Source organism: Tarenaya hassleriana, unplaced genomic scaffold (assembly GCF_000463585.1).
Source record: "Tarenaya hassleriana unplaced genomic scaffold, ASM46358v1 Cleome32, whole genome shotgun sequence".
NCBI lineage: Eukaryota > Viridiplantae > Streptophyta > Magnoliopsida > Brassicales > Cleomaceae > Tarenaya > Tarenaya hassleriana.
This window is the reverse complement of record NW_010966372.1, coordinates 662,359-680,396: the sequence shown is the minus strand read 5'-3', so window position 1 is coordinate 680,396 and position 18,038 is coordinate 662,359. Positions and strand designations below refer to the sequence as shown.

The following is an 18,038-nucleotide window of genomic DNA, read 5'->3' as shown; positions in this document are numbered from 1 at the left end:
CAGAAATGGTGATTTGATGCCAATGCAGACAGACTGTCCAAAAGACAACAACAAACACTATTAAATGCTATTTCATCTGTGTTTTGACACTGATGAACCCTGCAGATTTGCTCACAGTAAACCAGCAGGGCATAGCTAATCTCTGTATAGCTCAAAAGCATTTTCAATTTGAAATTGAGTATGTTTACAAATTAGATCAAAGATTCCATCCAAGTACCATTTGACACATTCAACTCGGCCTTGTTCCATCATCAATAACGAATTAAGTCAGACCTCAATAGCAAATAGCAACCGAAACAAGGAGAGGGTAAAAAATGGACAAGGGACTCAATAAAACAATAGTCTATACACTTTAATGACCAAACATAGCAACAGGAAACAGTAAGAGGCTCAAAACATCGAGAAGAGAAAACAGAACAAGCATATGTGAAAAAGGCTGCGATACAGAATAATCTTACAGTCTTGATTTCAATGCCATCTATGGAGAAGTTTGATTCACCATTTGTTGATACGCTATTCAACTAATTCATCACGGTTCTGCAAATATATGTTTCAGTCAATGAATTATACACATCAAACTTGGTTAAACAGCAAGCAAAGCGACTATAATTTTCCAGAGAAACAAACAGAATAATCTGCATCATTTCCCCCACGGAAATTTTCCCGAGAAACAGACAGATTAATCCGAGACAACACATGATTAAAGAGCATTCAAAGAGACTATAGCATCCATGCGATCCTAAACCTGGCCGATTTCAGCATCATCAAACATCATTCTCCTTTTCCAGAGAGAGAGAGAGAGGGGACCTTGTGGAAAGAGTAGTCAGGAGCCTGAGAAGCGGCCAGGGAAAGCATGAAACGGCCGCCGGAGAAGACGGTGGTTGTAGTTGTCATTTGAAAAAGCTAAAGATTTCTGAAGTCAGAAGCTACCAATCTTGTCAGCTGAAACAAACAGAGCCCATCATATAATAGTAAATGACTAGATGCCTGAAAAAAAAACCAAGTTTTTGTCTAACAATCTCTTGATTAATAATGATATTGTTATTGTTGTTGTGTATGATCAAACACAACAATGAGCCAATAAGATCTTATGACCCCTCGTAATATGACCCCCTTATAATAATTAAAAAAACGAATATATAACCAGGGGAAGTATTTAAACATCGTCATCCTTTAGTTATTTTATTTGAAAAGCTGACCTACCCATATAGTTTTATGGGGTTTTGGGGTTTGTAATAAATAACTAGTGATGATTTTCGTCTTCTTATGTTTCAAAAAGACATGTATGACATGAAACTTTGAAGAGAAAACCAAATCCTCTAAAGCAAAACATGTTTTAATGTCCATGTAGGAAAACTGAGGAGATGAACCTCTTGTAGCCGTAAATCAGAAAGAGAAAAACAATCGTAAAAGAAGATGGGTAAAAACATTGTTCATCTAGGAACCCACAGAACGATCAAGCTACTTCTAACATTCACAGCATACCATACCTGTCCAAGATTCTGACCCATTCCATACAGACAGAAAACCGGCAAAGACACGTGAACATATATATAGAGAGAGAGGAAACTCGGTACCAAAAGAATTTTCATTTGCATGAGACAGAAATGGTGATTTGATGCCAATGCAGACAGACTGTCCAAAAGACAACAACAAACACTATTAAATGCTATTTCATCTGTGTTTTGACACTGATGAACCCTGCAGATTTGCTCACAGTAAACCAGCAGGGCATAGCTAATCTCTGTATAGCTCAAAAGCATTTTCAATTTGAAATTGAGTATGTTTACAAATTAGATCAAAGATTCCATCCAAGTACCATTTGACACATTCAACTCGGCCTTGTTCCATCATCAATAACGAATTAAGTCAGACCTCAATAGCAAATAGCAACCGAAACAAGGAGAGGGTAAAAAATGGACAAGGGACTCAATAAAACAATAGTCTATACACTTTAATGACCAAACATAGCAACAGGAAACAGTAAGAGGCTCAAAACATCGAGAAGAGAAAACAGAACAAGCATATGTGAAAAAGGCTGCGATACAGAATAATCTTACAGTCTTGATTTCAATGCCATCTATGGAGAAGTTTGATTCACCATTTGTTGATACGCTATTCAACTAATTCATCACGGTTCTGCAAATATATGTTTCAGTCAATGAATTATACACATCAAACTTGGTTAAACAGCAAGCAAAGCGACTATAATTTTCCAGAGAAACAAACAGAATAATCTGCATCATTTCCCCCACGGAAATTTTCCCGAGAAACAGACAGATTAATCCGAGACAACACATGATTAAAGAGCATTCAAAGAGACTATAGCATCCATGCGATCCTAAACCTGGCCGATTTCAGCATCATCAAACATCATTCTCCTTTTCCAGAGAGAGAGAGAGAGGGGACCTTGTGGAAAGAGTAGTCAGGAGCCTGAGAAGCGGCCAGGGAAAGCATGAAACGGCCGCCGGAGAAGACAAATAAATTGGTCCGAAAAAAGTTAGGACCGAATCGAGTCCGGTCCGAAACCCATCCGACCCACCCATTTAGTCCGAAAAAATATTATATTATTAGATTTTTGATCTGGAAATTAAACTAATGGAACTCCAAAGTACAAATCGCCGCTTGAGATTTCCGTTGTGAATTTGAAAACGCGAATTCTTTAATCGTCGATTCGCTTATGGAAAAACAGGTAATCATTTTTTTAAAATTTTATCAGAAAATAAGAAAAACCATATTTTAAAAATAAGCCAAATCAATAATTCCTCTTTCAAAATTCGTTTTGTATTTCACGAGTTGAGTTTAAAAATATTCTATTATTGAAAGAATTTATGCATATTTAATTTCTTAGTTTATGTATATATACACACACACGATTAAACATATCTTGGATTCTTTTGCAATTATATGTTATTAGTATTTTTTTATATTCGGTTGATTTGAGAATTTGATTTATGTGGAACTGTGAATAAATTAAACCTAATTAGTAAATTGTAAGGTAATGGCCATTCTTTAATCCAAAATAATTTTGTTTTAAAAATATTTATATATAAAAAAACATGAACCGACAACACGAAGAGATCTTTGTCCACTTGATGAGAAGACCATGTATAGTTCTAATTTTTTTTTCTGATTAAATTTTTGTTTAATTTTGAATAAAATAAACTTAATTATTTATTCATTCTAATGAATATTGGAGGAAAAATGATGGAGAAAATGCATTAGAGGAGACCCCATGCATGATTTTAGTTACTTTTATTATTATTTTTCTCTCTGAAAAGACATGAATGGTCTCACGCGTTATTTACCAATATCACATGTTCATTTGCTTTTTCGCTAAAGCCATTTCGCACACATGAAATTTTAAAAAAAATATGCATGGACGTGAGTATTTATATAAATCACTTTTTCAACAAAATTCGAACCTAATAATATGAAATCATATGTTTTATTTATAAAAAAAAATCATGTGTTTTATTAAAATTTTCGTAATTTACTTGGTCATGCCATTCTTTGACATTTTTTAGAACAATTAAATAGCATCCCATCATTTTGTCTGTCAATCATTATTTTCGATATAGATTTTGAATTTTAAATTTTTTTTTTTTTATAGTTTTTGACTTATCGTTTTCGAATATTAGTTTTACTTTTTGGGTTTTATATTTTGATTTTTATGTTTTGGACAATCATAAATAAAAAAAAATACTACCAATCAATCAAGATTTTAATATGTGAAGATTTAGGCAACTTCCTACGAAAGGAAGATATAATTTTGAACATTTCTCGATTCATAAAATATTTAACCATTAATTTACAAAAATATAATATTATAGGCAACACATTACACATACCTTTTAGTTGGAAAACTGTTAATGCAAAGTTCCAATTATAAACCGCTTTAACCAAACAGTGATTTTCCCCGCATTTCACTGCACAATTAATTGTTCACGTTATCTACTTCTTGAGTAATTTGTAAGTAACTTCAACATATTATTTTTTTTATCCTAGTGTCAGATTTTTTTTTTAGTAAATGGTAAAATCTTAATCTCACCTTTAATCCCACTTTTTTAACGTGACAAAGTTAATTTACATTTTAATAGAAAGATGACAAAATTACTGAAACTCTATACAAATTTATGATTTCTTAAACTTTATGGTACCATAATGACATTATTATCACAGCAAATTTCACAAGATTCATTTAATTTTTATAATGAAAATCCAACAATAAATACAGTTAGCTCTTCATCTTGGTTGGGAAATGTAATGATGATAAGCTGCAGTCCACTGCCCTTTTGATTAAGACTGAAGAACTACGAGGGTCATTTCCGTCATTTTACCGTCTTCACGTTCCTTTTTTCCCCCTTTTAATTGGATTTTTTTTTGCTAACAAAGAAAGAGTTTTGTAAATCCTTTTTATTTTTTATATTTTAAAATTGATTAGTTTTGTTTTTGGCTTTTTTGGAGTGTGGCCACTCTGGAGACAGCCACACCTGCTTCTATCATTCTCTCTGTTAGTTCATCTCTCTTTTCCCTTAATTCGCCGATTCAAAATCATTTCGTCTCTCTCTTGATCTGCAACTGAGATTTCGGAGAAATCGACGAGATTTCGGAGTTCCTAGTTTGGGAATTTTAGAAATTCAGCATTGGATTTTGATTCTTTTTCGTCTTCGTAGTTTCACTGTCTTTTATCAGTTACTGTAACTACAAGAATCGTCTGCTTCGGACTAGGAGGCAGCAGATATGGCGTCGACGAAGACGAAGTAAGCGTCTTCTCTTTTGAGTTTCTGCCTGGTGCCCATTTTGATCCTCTTAAAGTTTGCCCTTTTGTCTTGTCCGAAACAGTTTCCTAGTTTCAGATCAGATCTGGGTGTTGCTGAACTATTCTGGAGATTGTTTCTGGGTTTCTTTCCATTTTGTGAAGTTGAAGTTACCATTTGGGGATATTTTCAGCGATGTCGTAGAGCGAAATACCCTTTTATTTTTGGAAATTTATATTGAGATCATGCACTATATAACCCTTGTTTTTTATCTCATTTTTAATCTCATGATTCAGAAATCTGTCTTCTTGTTTCTGCAGTCCCATGTTCCTTGTCGGTATCTTATACTATGTGAGAACGCTACATTTCTTAATGTTGTTTTCCCCAAAATTATTTAAAGCATTCTAATGTTTCACCAATTTACAAGTAAAAATCTAAGCTTCAGACGCAGGAAGAGTTACTACATTGTAGCCATAGAAAAAGCTTCCTTTTTTTGTGCTGAACTGTTGACTGCCCACAAACAAGTAGAGTCCTCTGTAAATGGAAGATGAAACCAGGATTCAAATGCAAGAGTTCATATCAGAGAATTCAGGGTTTTGAAAAAGTATTCTTTATTTTAATTCTGGGATATATTTTGATGGACTAAGCATATACTTGGTTAGTGGATGTGTATTGGAGAGAGTCTCAGAGTTCTTCTTGTTTTGTTTAACTCATACATGGTGAAAAGTTTCCTAATATAGCATGGATTATTATTGGCATTGGATCTTTCAGATTCTTCACTGAGATTTTCCCTTTCGTTTGTGGATTCCGTTCTTCGTGTTCCTTCTTATACTTGCTGGATGATTCTCGTTTAAGATGGGTGGTTGATGTAGTTATGTTGCCTTTGAAACAGAGCTGGTTTGTCTGAAGCTACGCCGAGCAAGTCATCTCCTGCCACTCCAAGAGTGTCTAAACTGAGTCGAGGAGTGACTAAATCTGAAGCTAATACTCCATCACCTACTCAAAATCCACGGCTTTCAATTGACCGTTCTTCACATTCTGCTAACTCGAAGCCTTCTATTACCGAGCGGTCTCCAAATTCTGCTAACTCAAAGCCTTCCACTGAAAGGCGATCTCCAAAGGTTCCAACCCCAACAGAAGTAAGTGTATCCATGGTTCTCCATTGCAAAGACTGAAGTGGACATGGGATCGTGTTATAACGGATTTGTCTGTGTTTGAAGCTTTTACTAATGCATTGTAAAGGATATGTGAGGATTCAAGAACTATAGTATTTGGGACCGGTATATTTGCGTAATTTCTGCAAATCGCACATTGTGTTCTTGGAAGCCACTGGCTAAACTGTTCAGGAAGCTATGTCTTTGGCCTCATTTTGGTGTTGTTTCCACAATTAAGTTCCTATGAGATCTGCTATGATTGTTGACTTTTATTTTTCTTCTAATCGTTGGTCTCAGAAAGCCCAAGCACGTGCCGTGAAAGGGCCTGAGGTACAATCCCGATTGAATCAAATTCAGGAGGAGTTAAAGAAAGCAAACGAGCAAATAGTATCTCTGGAGAAGGAGAAAGCCAAGGCAATTGATGAACTCAAAGAAGCACGGAAGGAGGCTGAAGAGGCGAGTAAGAAGCTAGACGAGTCTTTGGCAGCTCAGAAGAAGGCTGAGGAGAATTCAGAGATTGAGAAATTTCAGGCTGTTGAGGCGGGGATTGAAGCAGTCCAGAGAAAAGAAGAGGAATGGAAGAACGAGCTCGAGAATGTGAAAAACCAACATGCTTTGGATTCAGTTGCTCTTCGCTCGGTCACTGAGGAACTTGAGAATGTTAAGCAAGAACTGGCTGCTGCCAATGATGGCAAACATAAAGCCCAGATCCAAGCAGATGATGCGAACAAGATGGCAGAAATTCATGCCGAAAAAGTGGAGATCTTGTCTTCAGAGTTGGCACGGTTGAAAGCTTTGCTGGATTCCACACGAGAAAAGGAAACCCTTTCAACCAACGAGATTTCCTCCAAACTAAGTGCTGAGATAGAGGGTTTAAAAGGAGAGCTTGAGAAAGCGAGAAGTTTTGAGGCAGAGGTAGAAGAACGAGAGTTGGTTATCGAGCAGCTCAGTTCGGACCTAGAAGCTGCAAAGATGGCGGAATCTTGTGCACAGAGCTCAGCTGAGGAGTGGAAGAGCAAAGCCGAAGAACTGGGGGAACAACTAGAAGAAGTTAACAAGCTGGAGAGATCTGCCTCGGTATCGTTGGAATCTGTGATGAAACAACTTGAAGGAAGCAAGGATAGACTGCGTGAATCTGAATCTGAACTTTCCGACCTTAAGGAGAAAGTCGGGTCACTAGAGATTACAGTTCAAACACAGAAGGAGGATCTTGAGGAATCTGAGCGCCAGATTGGCATTGCCAAAGAAGAAATCTCTAAGGTCGAAAAAGAGGCAGAGAAACTGAAGAACGAGCTTGAAACGGCGAAGGAGGAGAAAAATCAGGCTTTGAAAAGCAAACTAGATGCTGCTTCAAGTGTTGAAAAGCTCTTGGAGGAGAAAAACAAGCTAGTATCAGAACTGGAGACCTCGAAGGAGGAAGAGGAGAAGAGTAAGAAAGCAATGGAGAGTTTAGCTTCGGCTTTGCATGAAGTCTCAACTGAGGCAAGGGAGTTAAAAGAGAAGTTGTTGAGTCAAGGTGATCATGAATATGAGAACCAAATAGAAGATCTGAAATTGGTGATTAAGGCAACGAACGAGAAGTATGAGAACATGCTTGATGAAGCGAGACATGAGATTGATGTTCTTGTCAGCGCAGTGGAGCAAACCAATAAACACTTTGAGAGCTCGAAGGCTGATTGGGAGATCAAAGAGGCCAATCTGGTGAATCAGGTGAAGAAAATGGAAGAAGAAGTTGCTTCAATGGGGAAAGAAATGAACAGGTTGTCTAATTCACTAAAGAGAACCGAGGAAGAAACCAATGCAGCTAAGAAGAAAGAAGCCCAGATGGAAAATAGCCTGAAAGAAGTGGAAGATGAGGTGATTTATCTTCAGGAAACTCTTGCTGAAGCTAAAGCCGAAAGCATGAAACTGAAGGAGAATCTGTTGGATAAAGAGACAGAATTCCAAAGCGTTGTCCATGAGAACGAGGAACTGAGAATGAAGGAGGAAATTTCTCTGATGAAGATCGAGGAGTTGTCCAAGTTACTTGAGGAAGCATCGGCCAAGAAGCAAACAGAAGAGAACGGCGAGCTCAGTGAGAGTGAAAAGGACTATGATTTGCTTCCAAAGGTGGTTGAGTTTTCCGAGGAGAATGGCCATAGGAGTGGAGAAGAGAAGCCCTCTAAAGTAGAAACCCTCGAAAAAGCTCCACAAAGTGACATGAGCAACGGCGTGAAGGATAAAGAAGCAAATGGGAAGCCCGAGGAAAACCATGAAGATGGAGAAAAGAGAGAAGATTCTCCGGAAAATGACTCGGTTGAAGTCGAATTCAAAATGTGGGAGAGCTGCCAAATCGAAAAGAAAGAAGCTTTTCCCGAGAAAAGGTCGGAACCAGAAGAAGAAGAAGAAGATTTAGCAAGGATAGACGAAAGCGACAAAACTTCACCAGAGAACGTAGATGAAACAGGTGGAAACGCATTGACTGCAGAAGAGCAGCAGGACAAGAAGAAGAAGAAGAAGACCTTGTTTGGTAAGGTCGGGAATCTTCTCAAGAAGAAAGGAACCGTGAACCACAAGTAACAGATCTTGACTCATTTGAGGTAAGCCTAAACACCCTCTCTATACATACACATATATACGTCCACCTATATATATATATATTATGTATACCCTTTTTTTTTTGTTTGGTTTCATCAGTATTTTCACACTTGCCTTTGGTTTGGGTATGCACTGTGATTCTTTTTTTTTCTTCTTCTTGCGAAGTTTCCGTCTCTTTCTCATGTTGTATGTATACATACGAGAGACTGATTGGAATGTGATTGTTCATGGAGAAAGCAGTCTCTTCTACGTTTTTCTTCTTCTCTAATCATAATTTCATCGACAAAAAACATGATTATTCTTCCACGTAATATTTAGATTCTTGTTATATACATGCCTTCCATACGAAGGAAAGGTGCAAACTTTAAGGCATATTTGGTCATTGGTTGGGGCTAAATGGATACTATGGCCTAAAGCATAAATCTTTGCGTCTGTGACGGCGAGTGCAGGTTACAGCGCTGTCACCGTAGCGAAGCTCACCATCCATATTCAGACTCTTTCCACGCGCCCCGTTTCGGGGAGGTTAATACTATTTGAAAGGCCCATTAAGTTTTTCCAAAACGAGGCCCAGTTTCTGGAGCAATTAATAGCTTAGCGAGCCCATCCGTTGGCCCATGGAATTACGGCCCATATCCTACAAAATAATTAATTTTAGATATGATTTTATTTTAGAGGAAAATAATCTACGGTCTATATACTACAAAATAATTAATTTTAGATATAATTTTAGCTTAGCGCGCCCCGTTCCTCACAGCATTTCTTTTTCAAATTTACAATCTATGCCATTTTAAAATACAAAAAAATAATTTACGAATTCTATAAATTTCAAATTAATTTTTGTTACTATAATTAACAAAAATATTAATATAGATATGAAAGTTATTTGTGAATGGAAATTAAATGGAGTAAAAACTTGTGAAATTTTGCGTTGGAGCCGAACAAATTTGTGTCTGTGACGGCGAGTGCTGGTCACAGTGTTGTCACCGTACGGAAGCTCGCGACCGCTAATCAATTTCTTTCCACGCGCCACGTTTCCGGTTTTTTCTGAAAATGTTCAAAATCTATGGACTATTTTGTCCAGGGATTTTTGTGCGGTGAACCTCACGCGCCACATGTGCGCGTGCGTTGACTATGGATGTGGTTAATAATATTATTTGAAAGGCCCATCAATGTTTCCCGAATAAAGCCCAGTAGTTGGAGTAGTTAATAGCTTAGCCGGCTCATTCGTTGGCCCATGGATTTACGGACTATAAACCATTACAATTTATATATATATATATATATATATATTTTTTTAACTCCTTATATATATATATATCTTATATATATATAATTTTTTAACTCCTTGCAGATTTTTTTTTTTCGAATTTTTATTCTGTTCCTTTTTAAAATAAATATAATTTAGAAGTCTATAATTTTCAAATTAATTTTTATGGCATAATTTACATAGAATTTTTATGGATATAGAAGGTATTTCTGAATGAAATCAAATGAACTTTAAAACAAAAACATATTATTATATTCATTTATATTAAAAATAGAAGAGAAAACAAAATTCTTATCTTTGTGCAATTATCATTTCAAAATTATTATATTAAAAATATCAGTATCGAAACATTACCTTTGATTTTTTTTATTGATAAGAAATATTGTTTTGGTAAAAATATCAAAGTAAATATTTAAAAATCAGATCATTCGGTGCGACAATAAAGTGAATAAACAAATTTTTTTTTTTTTTAAATAAATATTTTCCTTCAAATAGTGAAGTTCTAAGATCCGAGGTTACAAGAATTTCACGTGGAGGAATGATCTAACATGCTAAAGTACTGATTGTGACGGTCAGTACAAAATCCAAATCTAACGGTCCACAACAATCACTTCATCCTACGAAGCAATCGTAGCCGTTAACTTGAAACAAGCTTAGATATTTACACGTGTCCGGTCAACGCTTAATACGTATCACGCATCTCAGACTTGCATTTACCACGTCCCATCTCCCATCACGTGGACAAGATCCACTGTCTCCTTCCCATTTATATTTCGAAAGAATAAAACCCTAATTTTGTATGATTCTTCTCGATCTGATCGAGGTTTCTATATAGAATTTGCTTTCCGATTCTGGTTTCGCTGGGTTTCGGAGTTGGAGGAGGTTTTTGTTCCTGGTATGACTTTTTCCCTCTCTTCTCTCTCACATTTCAAACAGAACTCAAGATGTCGGATCCAGTCCCGAAGAGATATCTAGTCGGATACGCTCTCGCTCCCAAGAAAGAGCATAGTTTCATGCGGCCTTCGTTGATCGAACATGCGCGGCAACGCGGCATTGATCTGGTCAAGCTCGATCCGACGAAGTCCTTGTTCGATCAAGGAAATCTAGATTGCATTATCCAGAAGCTTTATGATGTCGATTGGAAGGAGAAGCTCCACGATTTTCGCGCGAAATGCCCCGGCGTTCCGGTCATCGATTCGCCGGAGGCGATTGAGCGGCTTCACAACAGGGTTTCGATGCTTGAGGTTGTTACTCAGTTAAAGGTTCCTATGTTGAACAGTGAGAGATTTGGTGTACCGGAGCAAGTTGTGGTTTTGGACCCGAGTGCTCTGAGCGGTGAAGGAGCCATGGGAGAACTCAAATTTCCAGTAGTAGCGAAGCCATTGGAGGCCGACGGGAGTGCGAAGTCGCACAAAATGTATCTGGTGTTTGATCAAGACGGGATGAAGGTTTTGAATGCCCCGGTTGTGTTGCAGGAGTTTGTGAATCATGGCGGTGTGATTTTCAAGGTCTATGTTGTCGGTGATCGCGTGAAATGTGTAAAGAGAAGATCCTTGCCTGACATTTCGGAAGAGAAGATCGGTACCATGAAAGGGTCTCTGCCATTTTCGCAGATTTCGAATTTGACTGTGCAAGAAGATAGGAAGGATTATGGGGATGATTTGAGTCTAGAGAGTGTAGAAATGCCTCCATTTAGTTTCTTGACGGATTTGGCAAAGGCCATGAGAGAGGCCATGGGGCTCAATCTTTTTAACTTTGATGTGATTAGAGACGCTAAAGATGTTAATCGGTACCTTATAATTGACATTAACTACTTCCCCGGGTATGCAAAAATGCCATCATACGAGCCCGTCTTGACGAGTTTCTTCTGGGACATTGTCACAAGAAAGAAGCATGAGGTGAAAATGGCTACTGAGCACGAGGTAAAAATGGCTACTGAGAGTGTGACCGACGATGCCAGTGGTGTTAGTGACGGAAGGAAAGAGTAGGCTGTAAAAATCTGCAGAATTGGTCCTTATGCTGGTGTTGAGGATTTGTACACATGCAATATCGTTTGGAGGATTTGCAATTGCAGACTTCTCAAAGGATTGCATTTCAAAGGCACTTGTCCGGCCTTTTGTGGCTTGCTGCTAATTTTGTTTGGGGATGCCATATTGGGGTACCTTTTCAATTCTTGAACTTGTTAATGTGTTCCTGTTTTCTTTCACTGCCAAGTTTTGCAAGCCTTGCTCAAATGCATAACTGTTGCCACTTTGGAAAGCATTGAAATTTCAGTTTCTTGCCTCCTGTTCTGTTCTTTATTTTGCCCTAATTGATTGTCGGAATAATATGATCATGATCTATTGGAAAAATGCGTTTCATCTCATCATTGATGTGATGTTAACTCTGGTAATCAGATAGTTGATTATCAAGGTGCGTATGTTTGCCTTCCTCTTCATCTTGAGTTGTTTAAGAAGAAAAACATCAGAGTACAGCCCTTCTTGTTGGAAGAATTAAGTGCTTCTTGTATTGTCATGGATGTAGCAAGACAATAGCTTTCTGTTTCCTGTTTCAAATTTCAGGGTCAATCATCTTGTACTTTGTGGGGTATAAAATTGAAAATTGTGGCTGGATGCTCTTATATCGGTCATCCAGATCATGCCGAAGAAAGACCCTTGCTCTGCCCCTGGATCATTCAGAACACACCAGTTCTTGTGCAAGAAGGTATGTTATTGTCTCGATGAAGCTCCTCTTGTTGCATAACTATAATGATGATGATGTGTTGAGAGGTCCTCCTGATTACTTACTATCCATATGGCTTTTATGGTAGGGATGTTAGAGCAATTTACTGATATAGGTCTCTATGATTCTCTTGGAAAAACCTGGATTCCCTGCTTGTGTTGATCTAAATGCATTAGGTAATGCTCTCTTACCATATGTGCCATTTGATTTGATGAAGATTCGTCTACTTTTCATAAATTAATAATCTTTAGTGGGCAATCTTTCGTCTTCACGTTCTGTTTGTGATTCTATTGGAAGATGCGTCTCTTGTTTAATTATCTTCATTATGGTCCCTTTCTTTTTTGCTTGGTTCTGGATCATCGCATTGTTTGAACCATAGAAGTTAGCCTATCCACTTATTATATTCTCTGATTTTGATGGTTTATAACTTTATATGCATAGATTCGCATCCACATGCAAGTTGAGGCATGGGGATTTGGCATTTATGCTTATTAGCTTTAGCATCTTTGCACGGAATTGACAAGAAAGATTTGTGGATGAAATACAACTATTCCGACATTTCTCATTACATTTCCAAGTTAGAATAACCGGAGAGAGAAATGGTTACGTACCTTTGACTTGTCTTGTCTCTTTGATTCATCGTCTGTGCAAGATTTGATCATAAGGTAAATTAGAAAGAAATTTCGAAAGAACACGAAAAACCAATGAGTACAGACATCGCATTTTCCTTCTTAAAAAAAAAACTAATTTGCCAAGGACAATCCACCAATAGATAAAGCTGTCTACAACACAAGCATGGTATTTACTATTTATTTCTCGCTAAACGATCAGACATTACCTGAGATAATTGGGGCAATGGTTCCACCACAACCACATACATCAAAGGAAAACAATTGTGTTTCTCAAGAGTCCAAACACCACTCTACTTGCAATAATAATATCCCCCCTTGAGACTGATGAAGTGAAGAATGGAGAAACCCACACAAATGCAAAATGAAAGTTGAAGCCCCAACCTGAAGAAAAAGAAAAAAGATTCGGATATCCATAGTACAACAAAGTACAAAGATATAATGTTTGTACCATTTTTCCTCCAAATGAGCCTTCAGGCCTGTATTGCATGTGCCATTAGTAACACCTGGCGGGGATAGGTGTGAAAACTTTCTCAGGGTTTTGGCCTCTTCGGTGTGCTTGAATTCCCGCCCTCAGCTTTGCGCTTTATACCCAAGAAATGTTCTACCTGAAACATTTCGTGCGGAAGAATCAATCAGAATCCATCATTCAAAAGAAGTCCAATCTGCATTGTCGTTATATGCACACACACACTCTCTAATGCCAGCTAATGCCACACAAACTCCTAAAGCATTCGTAAGCCCTTTACAATTTCGGGGAAACCAGAGAGTCTGACTCACCTTTTTGTCACCAAGCATAGGCGTCAAGCTCCCTGGAACAACCTTCTCGACTGTAGCAAAACCACTCTGGGGATCACTAGTTTGACTGCAAATAGCACATCATCGAAAGTTGGCAAGTGTCTCGTTCTGAACTAATAGCTTAACTGTCGCTAAACCATGAAGATACTAATTAACAAAGGAATACGTTAACATACCCGGGCTTGACATGACCGCTGAGGACAAGGTAGGGAGTCTTCAATTGAGCTTGAGCTTCTCGCATCCTTTCCACAGAAAGTGATGGTGTATCTGAATTTTTCATTTGCTTTAACTTAAGCTCCTCCTGGTATTGTTTCATCCGCTTCTCTTGCTTCATCTTTCCAGGCCCCTTCCCATGGAATTTGTGAGAGAGTAACCGGAAGGCTTCTTTTGGAGTCAACTGTTAACAAAAAAAGGCAGAACGTCAAGTATATATAGAAAGGATCATAACCTTGGCTTTAACTAAACACCAATCCTACGGTCAGACTATTACACCCCCTCTTTATTGACAAAGATGAAATGACATATAACCCCATGACTTCTCGCGATATAATGGGAAAAAGTGTGATAACTTTCAAGACCATAAACATGCTAGAGAGAACAGGCAAAATGATACTATGCCAAAACAAACAAATGTAGCCAGCTTTCATGAGTTGTTCAACACAGCATTGGTAACCATAATCGAGCAAATAAAACATTGAAAATAAATTGAGGAAAGGGTAAAAAACTTACAGTTCTGCCAAACTCATCAGTCCTCTCAATCCGGATATCCTTAAATCTCTCTTTGTCTCCATTGTCATCCACGATACCTACAAGCTTGCTCTTTTTCTTGTCCATGTTTCTACCACCCCATTCAACTGTCTCCTTTAGAGTTCCTCGCTCTTTAAGAAGCTTTAACGCACCAGATAATCCCTTCCCAAAAGCAACCTCATGTATAGCTTCATCAGGAGTTACCTCCTTGACATCTGATAAAGGGTCCGCATCCGTAGCACCGTCTGTCACTTCAGCCCAACCGCTAGGTTCCTCCTCTCTTACTTCAACAGGAGCTTTGGGTGCTTCATCTTCATCCATGAAAACATCTTCACTTTCGGGCTTGCGCACATCTGAAAGATAAAAACAATAAATCATAACTATGAACTGTTAATCATTCTCAAATAGGATAGTTCTAATTCACTATTTATCACAGGATAATGGGTTATTTATCACAGCAGATATGTAAAACGGAGGATAAAGAAACAAAGAAGAGTCTATTCATGTGACAACATGATTTCAACGTTTACCTTCATCGAGTTGGAGACCCCAGACGAATTCTTCCATTTCTGTGAAAACCACTTTATTTTCTTGCGCCTCAGCTTCTGCAGGGTTTCTATCATCTGTTGTTTGATTAGTTGTAGAAGCCGCAAGACGTGCAACTGCTTGAGGTCCAATTCCTTCCTCCTCTTGCTTTTTGAGAGCTAGCTTCCTAGCTCTCTCTAAGGATTTATACAGATCATCATTATCATCAGCAAACACCATATTCTCATCTACTTCCACATTAACAGGCTGAACTTGTTGCATCCTGAGTAATCTGGATGCCTCATCGGCCTTGGCATAAGCTGCCTGATACGCATTGCTCCGTTTTTCAGCTTCGGCCCTCTCTTGCTCCTCCCTCATGGCTTGTCTTTTGCCATCTTTTCGAGAACCAAGATCCTCAGCTCCTAAACCTGAAGCAACAGCTTCTGCTTCAAGGGAATCTATATCCAATTTATCTTTTTTTCGTAATGATTTCTTTTTCTTGGGTTTTTTGAACCGAAGCATTTCTTCTTGCGTGAAGTAATCTGATGAGATCTTTACTGATGAGCTAAGGTCCTCAAAGCTATTAGTTGATTGACCCTGAATTCTTCGACGAAGCTAACAGAAAGAATGAAATAAATAAGTAAAACACAGCAAAAGAACATTTCAAAAGAAACTAGAAGAAATTACCGAAAACATTAGGCAACCATGATGCTACTACAGAAGATGTTATCGGTGTGTCTAGAACTAAATAGAAGGTCCCCTTTACACCGAAGTAAGAATTACAACCTAATGCATCACCGAAAAAATCTAAAAGGAAAACGGAAAATAGAAAAAGGAATATGGAAACAGCAAAATTGGGCAACAAAATCCACACTAATTCTCTCCTACATCAACATCATTAGCAAATACTACCTCTATTCTATTCAATTATGAGAGTGCTAGGAAGAACATACCTCCTCCAGTTTCTTCTCTGCTTCACCTGTAAAGCGGCCCTTTGCATCCAATATCACTCCCTGGAGCCAATAACACCACAAAAACACATTCAAAAGGATGCTTAATACAAAGACCTTGCATTCGATAAATACAAAGCAGAGTAACTGACCTCATCATCAGCTGGCTCATCATATTGCGGAAGTATCTTCTTATCTGCACCAGGCTCATCATTAAACCTGAAATTACCAAACAAACCCATCTTTCAGTTCTTTGTTAGTAAAGTAATATAGATATGATCAACTTAATGTAGTCTAGATATCTCAACTTACTTATCATAATATACTCCCGGTTTTCTCTTTGCTGCTTCGTAAGCTTCATTTCGACGCTTCTGCTCCCCAATTTCCACATTTTCCAGCATATCGATCTCTGTCAGGATATTTCTCAAAAATCTCAGTAACAAAAAGATGCATGCATCATCAAGGTAGATTGAAATAAAAGAACATAAAAACACTAACCATCATTAACATCTCCATCGGCAAGGATACTCTGGTCCTTGAGGGTCAAAACAACTGCTCCGCCGTCCATCACTTTGTCTAGGCCATGCAAAACTTTGACACCAGCTAGATCATCTGTTAACCACGTTAACAACAATATGAACACAATCAACTAGACTGTAGCACAAATATATAATAGAAAGATGGAAAAGAGCAAATTTTACAGGTATAAGAGCATCATTTGGACAACTACACATAATCGGAAAAAAGAATTAGTTGAATTAAGAAAAATAATATAAGTTTCAGGACCACTTCTAAAACTAGTTTTCAGTTGAGTGTGCAAAGGACTGGAGCCCAACAAAAAATCTAGATTTAACAAAATAATTTAGCAAGCCGATTGTATAAAAACACTAAGAGAAAGAGATACTTACGAGAAATGTTACTGCCATCCTCTCCATCTTCATCTTCACCTAGAATAAGATTCTCCTGAATGAATATACCATAGCACAAATTATTAAAAATGTCAGCACAAAGGAATTTTAGCGGGATGCAGTGCAGGAAATACTTCAAAGGAAGAATACCTGTTCTTCAAATATTCTCGAAAGCTGATGAGCTCTTTCCTTTCCGGCATTTCTTTTCTCTTCAATCTTACGGCTCTTAGAAACCCACGACAAAACCTCAGAAGCAGCCTCGGATTTCTTTGCCAATCGTTCTTCCCTCATCCTAAAAAGAACGCAAAATTAAGTTTAATATTTATATCCAAATCATATATACAAGTTTCTTTATGTTAACATTAGATGAATAAGCAGAACCTTCAAAACAGAAAAAGAAAATATTATCAGCAATAAGCAAGAAGCAATAAATAACAAGATATAGCTTCCACAAGAAATATGAAAAGCTGCACCTAGAACTTCAATTCATATACTACAGATACTTTTTATTAAGATCAGCCAACAGCAAAACAAACAGCAGATCTGGCAAGTTTCTAATCAATATCAGCAAATATATATTGCTTACTTCTTAGTCCTTACAATATGATTGACTTATGAATATAAAAAACAGCTACAAATTTCATAATAAGCATTAAAGGAATCATATATGTAGGAACATTTAAAGAATCACTTACCTTAAAATGCGCTCCTCAAGATCCAATACTGATTCTTGTTTCCCACCCGATGCACCATCAACACCATCACCGCCTTCATTTTCATCTTTGTTGTCATCATGTTCGCACTTTTCTATAGCCTTGCCAGTCTCATCATCATCTTCACGGCTTTTCTTACTTATCCTCTCCTTATCTCTTGTCCTATCCTTCTCCCTATCCTTAGACTTCTCTTTAGACTTCTCTTTTTCCTTTTCCTTCTCATTATCTCTCTCTTTTTCTCTATCTTTTTGTTTATCTCTTTCCTTTTCCTTTACCCTATCTCTTTCCC

The 18,038-nt window shown here is 37.6% G+C and overlaps 3 protein-coding genes and 2 long non-coding RNA genes across 7 annotated transcripts in view; 2 read left to right on the top strand and 3 right to left on the bottom strand.

Moving 5' to 3' along the window:
- Nucleotides 1–306: 306 nt before the first annotated feature.
- LOC104820901 lies at nt 307–880 on the bottom strand. The gene is made up of 2 exons (XR_772996.1): nt 808–880; nt 307–537 (listed from the first exon to the last, which is right to left on the bottom strand). It is a non-coding gene; the product is annotated as an uncharacterized LOC104820901 (long non-coding RNA).
- Nucleotides 881–1,908: 1,028 nt separating this feature from the next.
- Nucleotides 1,909–2,476, bottom strand: LOC104820900. Its single transcript, XR_772995.1, has 2 exons — nt 2,410–2,476; nt 1,909–2,139 (listed from the first exon to the last, which is right to left on the bottom strand). It is a non-coding gene; the product is annotated as an uncharacterized LOC104820900 (long non-coding RNA).
- A 1,954-nt stretch (nt 2,477–4,430) lies between these two features.
- LOC104820899 (WEB family protein At5g16730, chloroplastic-like) lies at nt 4,431–8,753 on the top strand. The gene is made up of 3 exons (XM_010551547.2): nt 4,431–4,763; nt 5,653–5,899; nt 6,212–8,753. Exons 1-3 carry the CDS (start codon nt 4,744–4,746, stop codon nt 8,471–8,473), a joined length of 2,529 nt encoding a protein of 842 aa, XP_010549849.1. The 5' UTR covers nt 4,431–4,743; the 3' UTR covers nt 8,474–8,753.
- A 1,741-nt stretch (nt 8,754–10,494) lies between these two features.
- On the top strand, nt 10,495–13,121 carry LOC104820897 (inositol-tetrakisphosphate 1-kinase 1-like). 3 transcript variants are annotated; one of them, XR_772994.2, is made up of 3 exons: nt 10,495–11,916; nt 12,320–12,461; nt 12,568–13,121. XR_772994.2 is itself a non-coding variant. In XM_010551544.2 (1 exon), the coding sequence occupies exon 1, from the start codon at nt 10,703–10,705 to the stop codon at nt 11,744–11,746; it is 1,044 nt and encodes a 347-aa protein (XP_010549846.1). In that variant the 5' UTR covers nt 10,495–10,702; the 3' UTR covers nt 11,747–12,044. The 3 variants fall into 3 exon arrangements, 1 of the variants encoding a protein (XP_010549846.1); XR_772993.2 differs by having other exon boundaries at nt 12,320–13,121; XM_010551544.2 differs by lacking the exons at nt 12,320–12,461; nt 12,568–13,121 and having other exon boundaries at nt 10,495–12,044.
- A 63-nt stretch (nt 13,122–13,184) lies between these two features.
- LOC104820898 (SART-1 family protein DOT2) overlaps nt 13,185–18,038 on the bottom strand; it is a 6,236-nt gene continuing 1,382 nt past the window's right edge. Inside the window, 13 exon segments of the mRNA XM_010551546.2 lie at nt 13,185–13,492; nt 13,560–13,716; nt 13,889–13,973; nt 14,083–14,303; nt 14,636–15,006; nt 15,184–15,793; nt 16,132–16,191; nt 16,281–16,347; nt 16,441–16,537; nt 16,627–16,740; nt 17,037–17,091; nt 17,187–17,328; nt 17,732–18,021. Of these exon segments, the coding sequence (XP_010549848.1) occupies nt 13,642–13,716; nt 13,889–13,973; nt 14,083–14,303; nt 14,636–15,006; nt 15,184–15,793; nt 16,132–16,191; nt 16,281–16,347; nt 16,441–16,537; nt 16,627–16,740; nt 17,037–17,091; nt 17,187–17,328; nt 17,732–18,021 (2,187 nt within the window). The 3' untranslated portion in view covers nt 13,185–13,492; nt 13,560–13,641.

Excerpts from the sequence above, each read along its gene's own strand:
- LOC104820899 (XM_010551547.2), top strand. The coding sequence starts at position 4,744 with ATGGCGTCGACGAAGACGAA. Across the intron at positions 4,764-5,652 it reads ATGGCGTCGACGAAGACGAA|AGCTGGTTTGTCTGAAGCTA; the intron begins GTAAGCGTCTTC and ends CCTTTGAAACAG. Across the intron at positions 5,900-6,211 it reads AGGTTCCAACCCCAACAGAA|AAAGCCCAAGCACGTGCCGT; the intron begins GTAAGTGTATCC and ends CGTTGGTCTCAG.
- LOC104820897 (XM_010551544.2), top strand. The coding sequence starts at position 10,703 with ATGTCGGATCCAGTCCCGAAGAGATATCTAGTCGGATACGCTCTCGCT.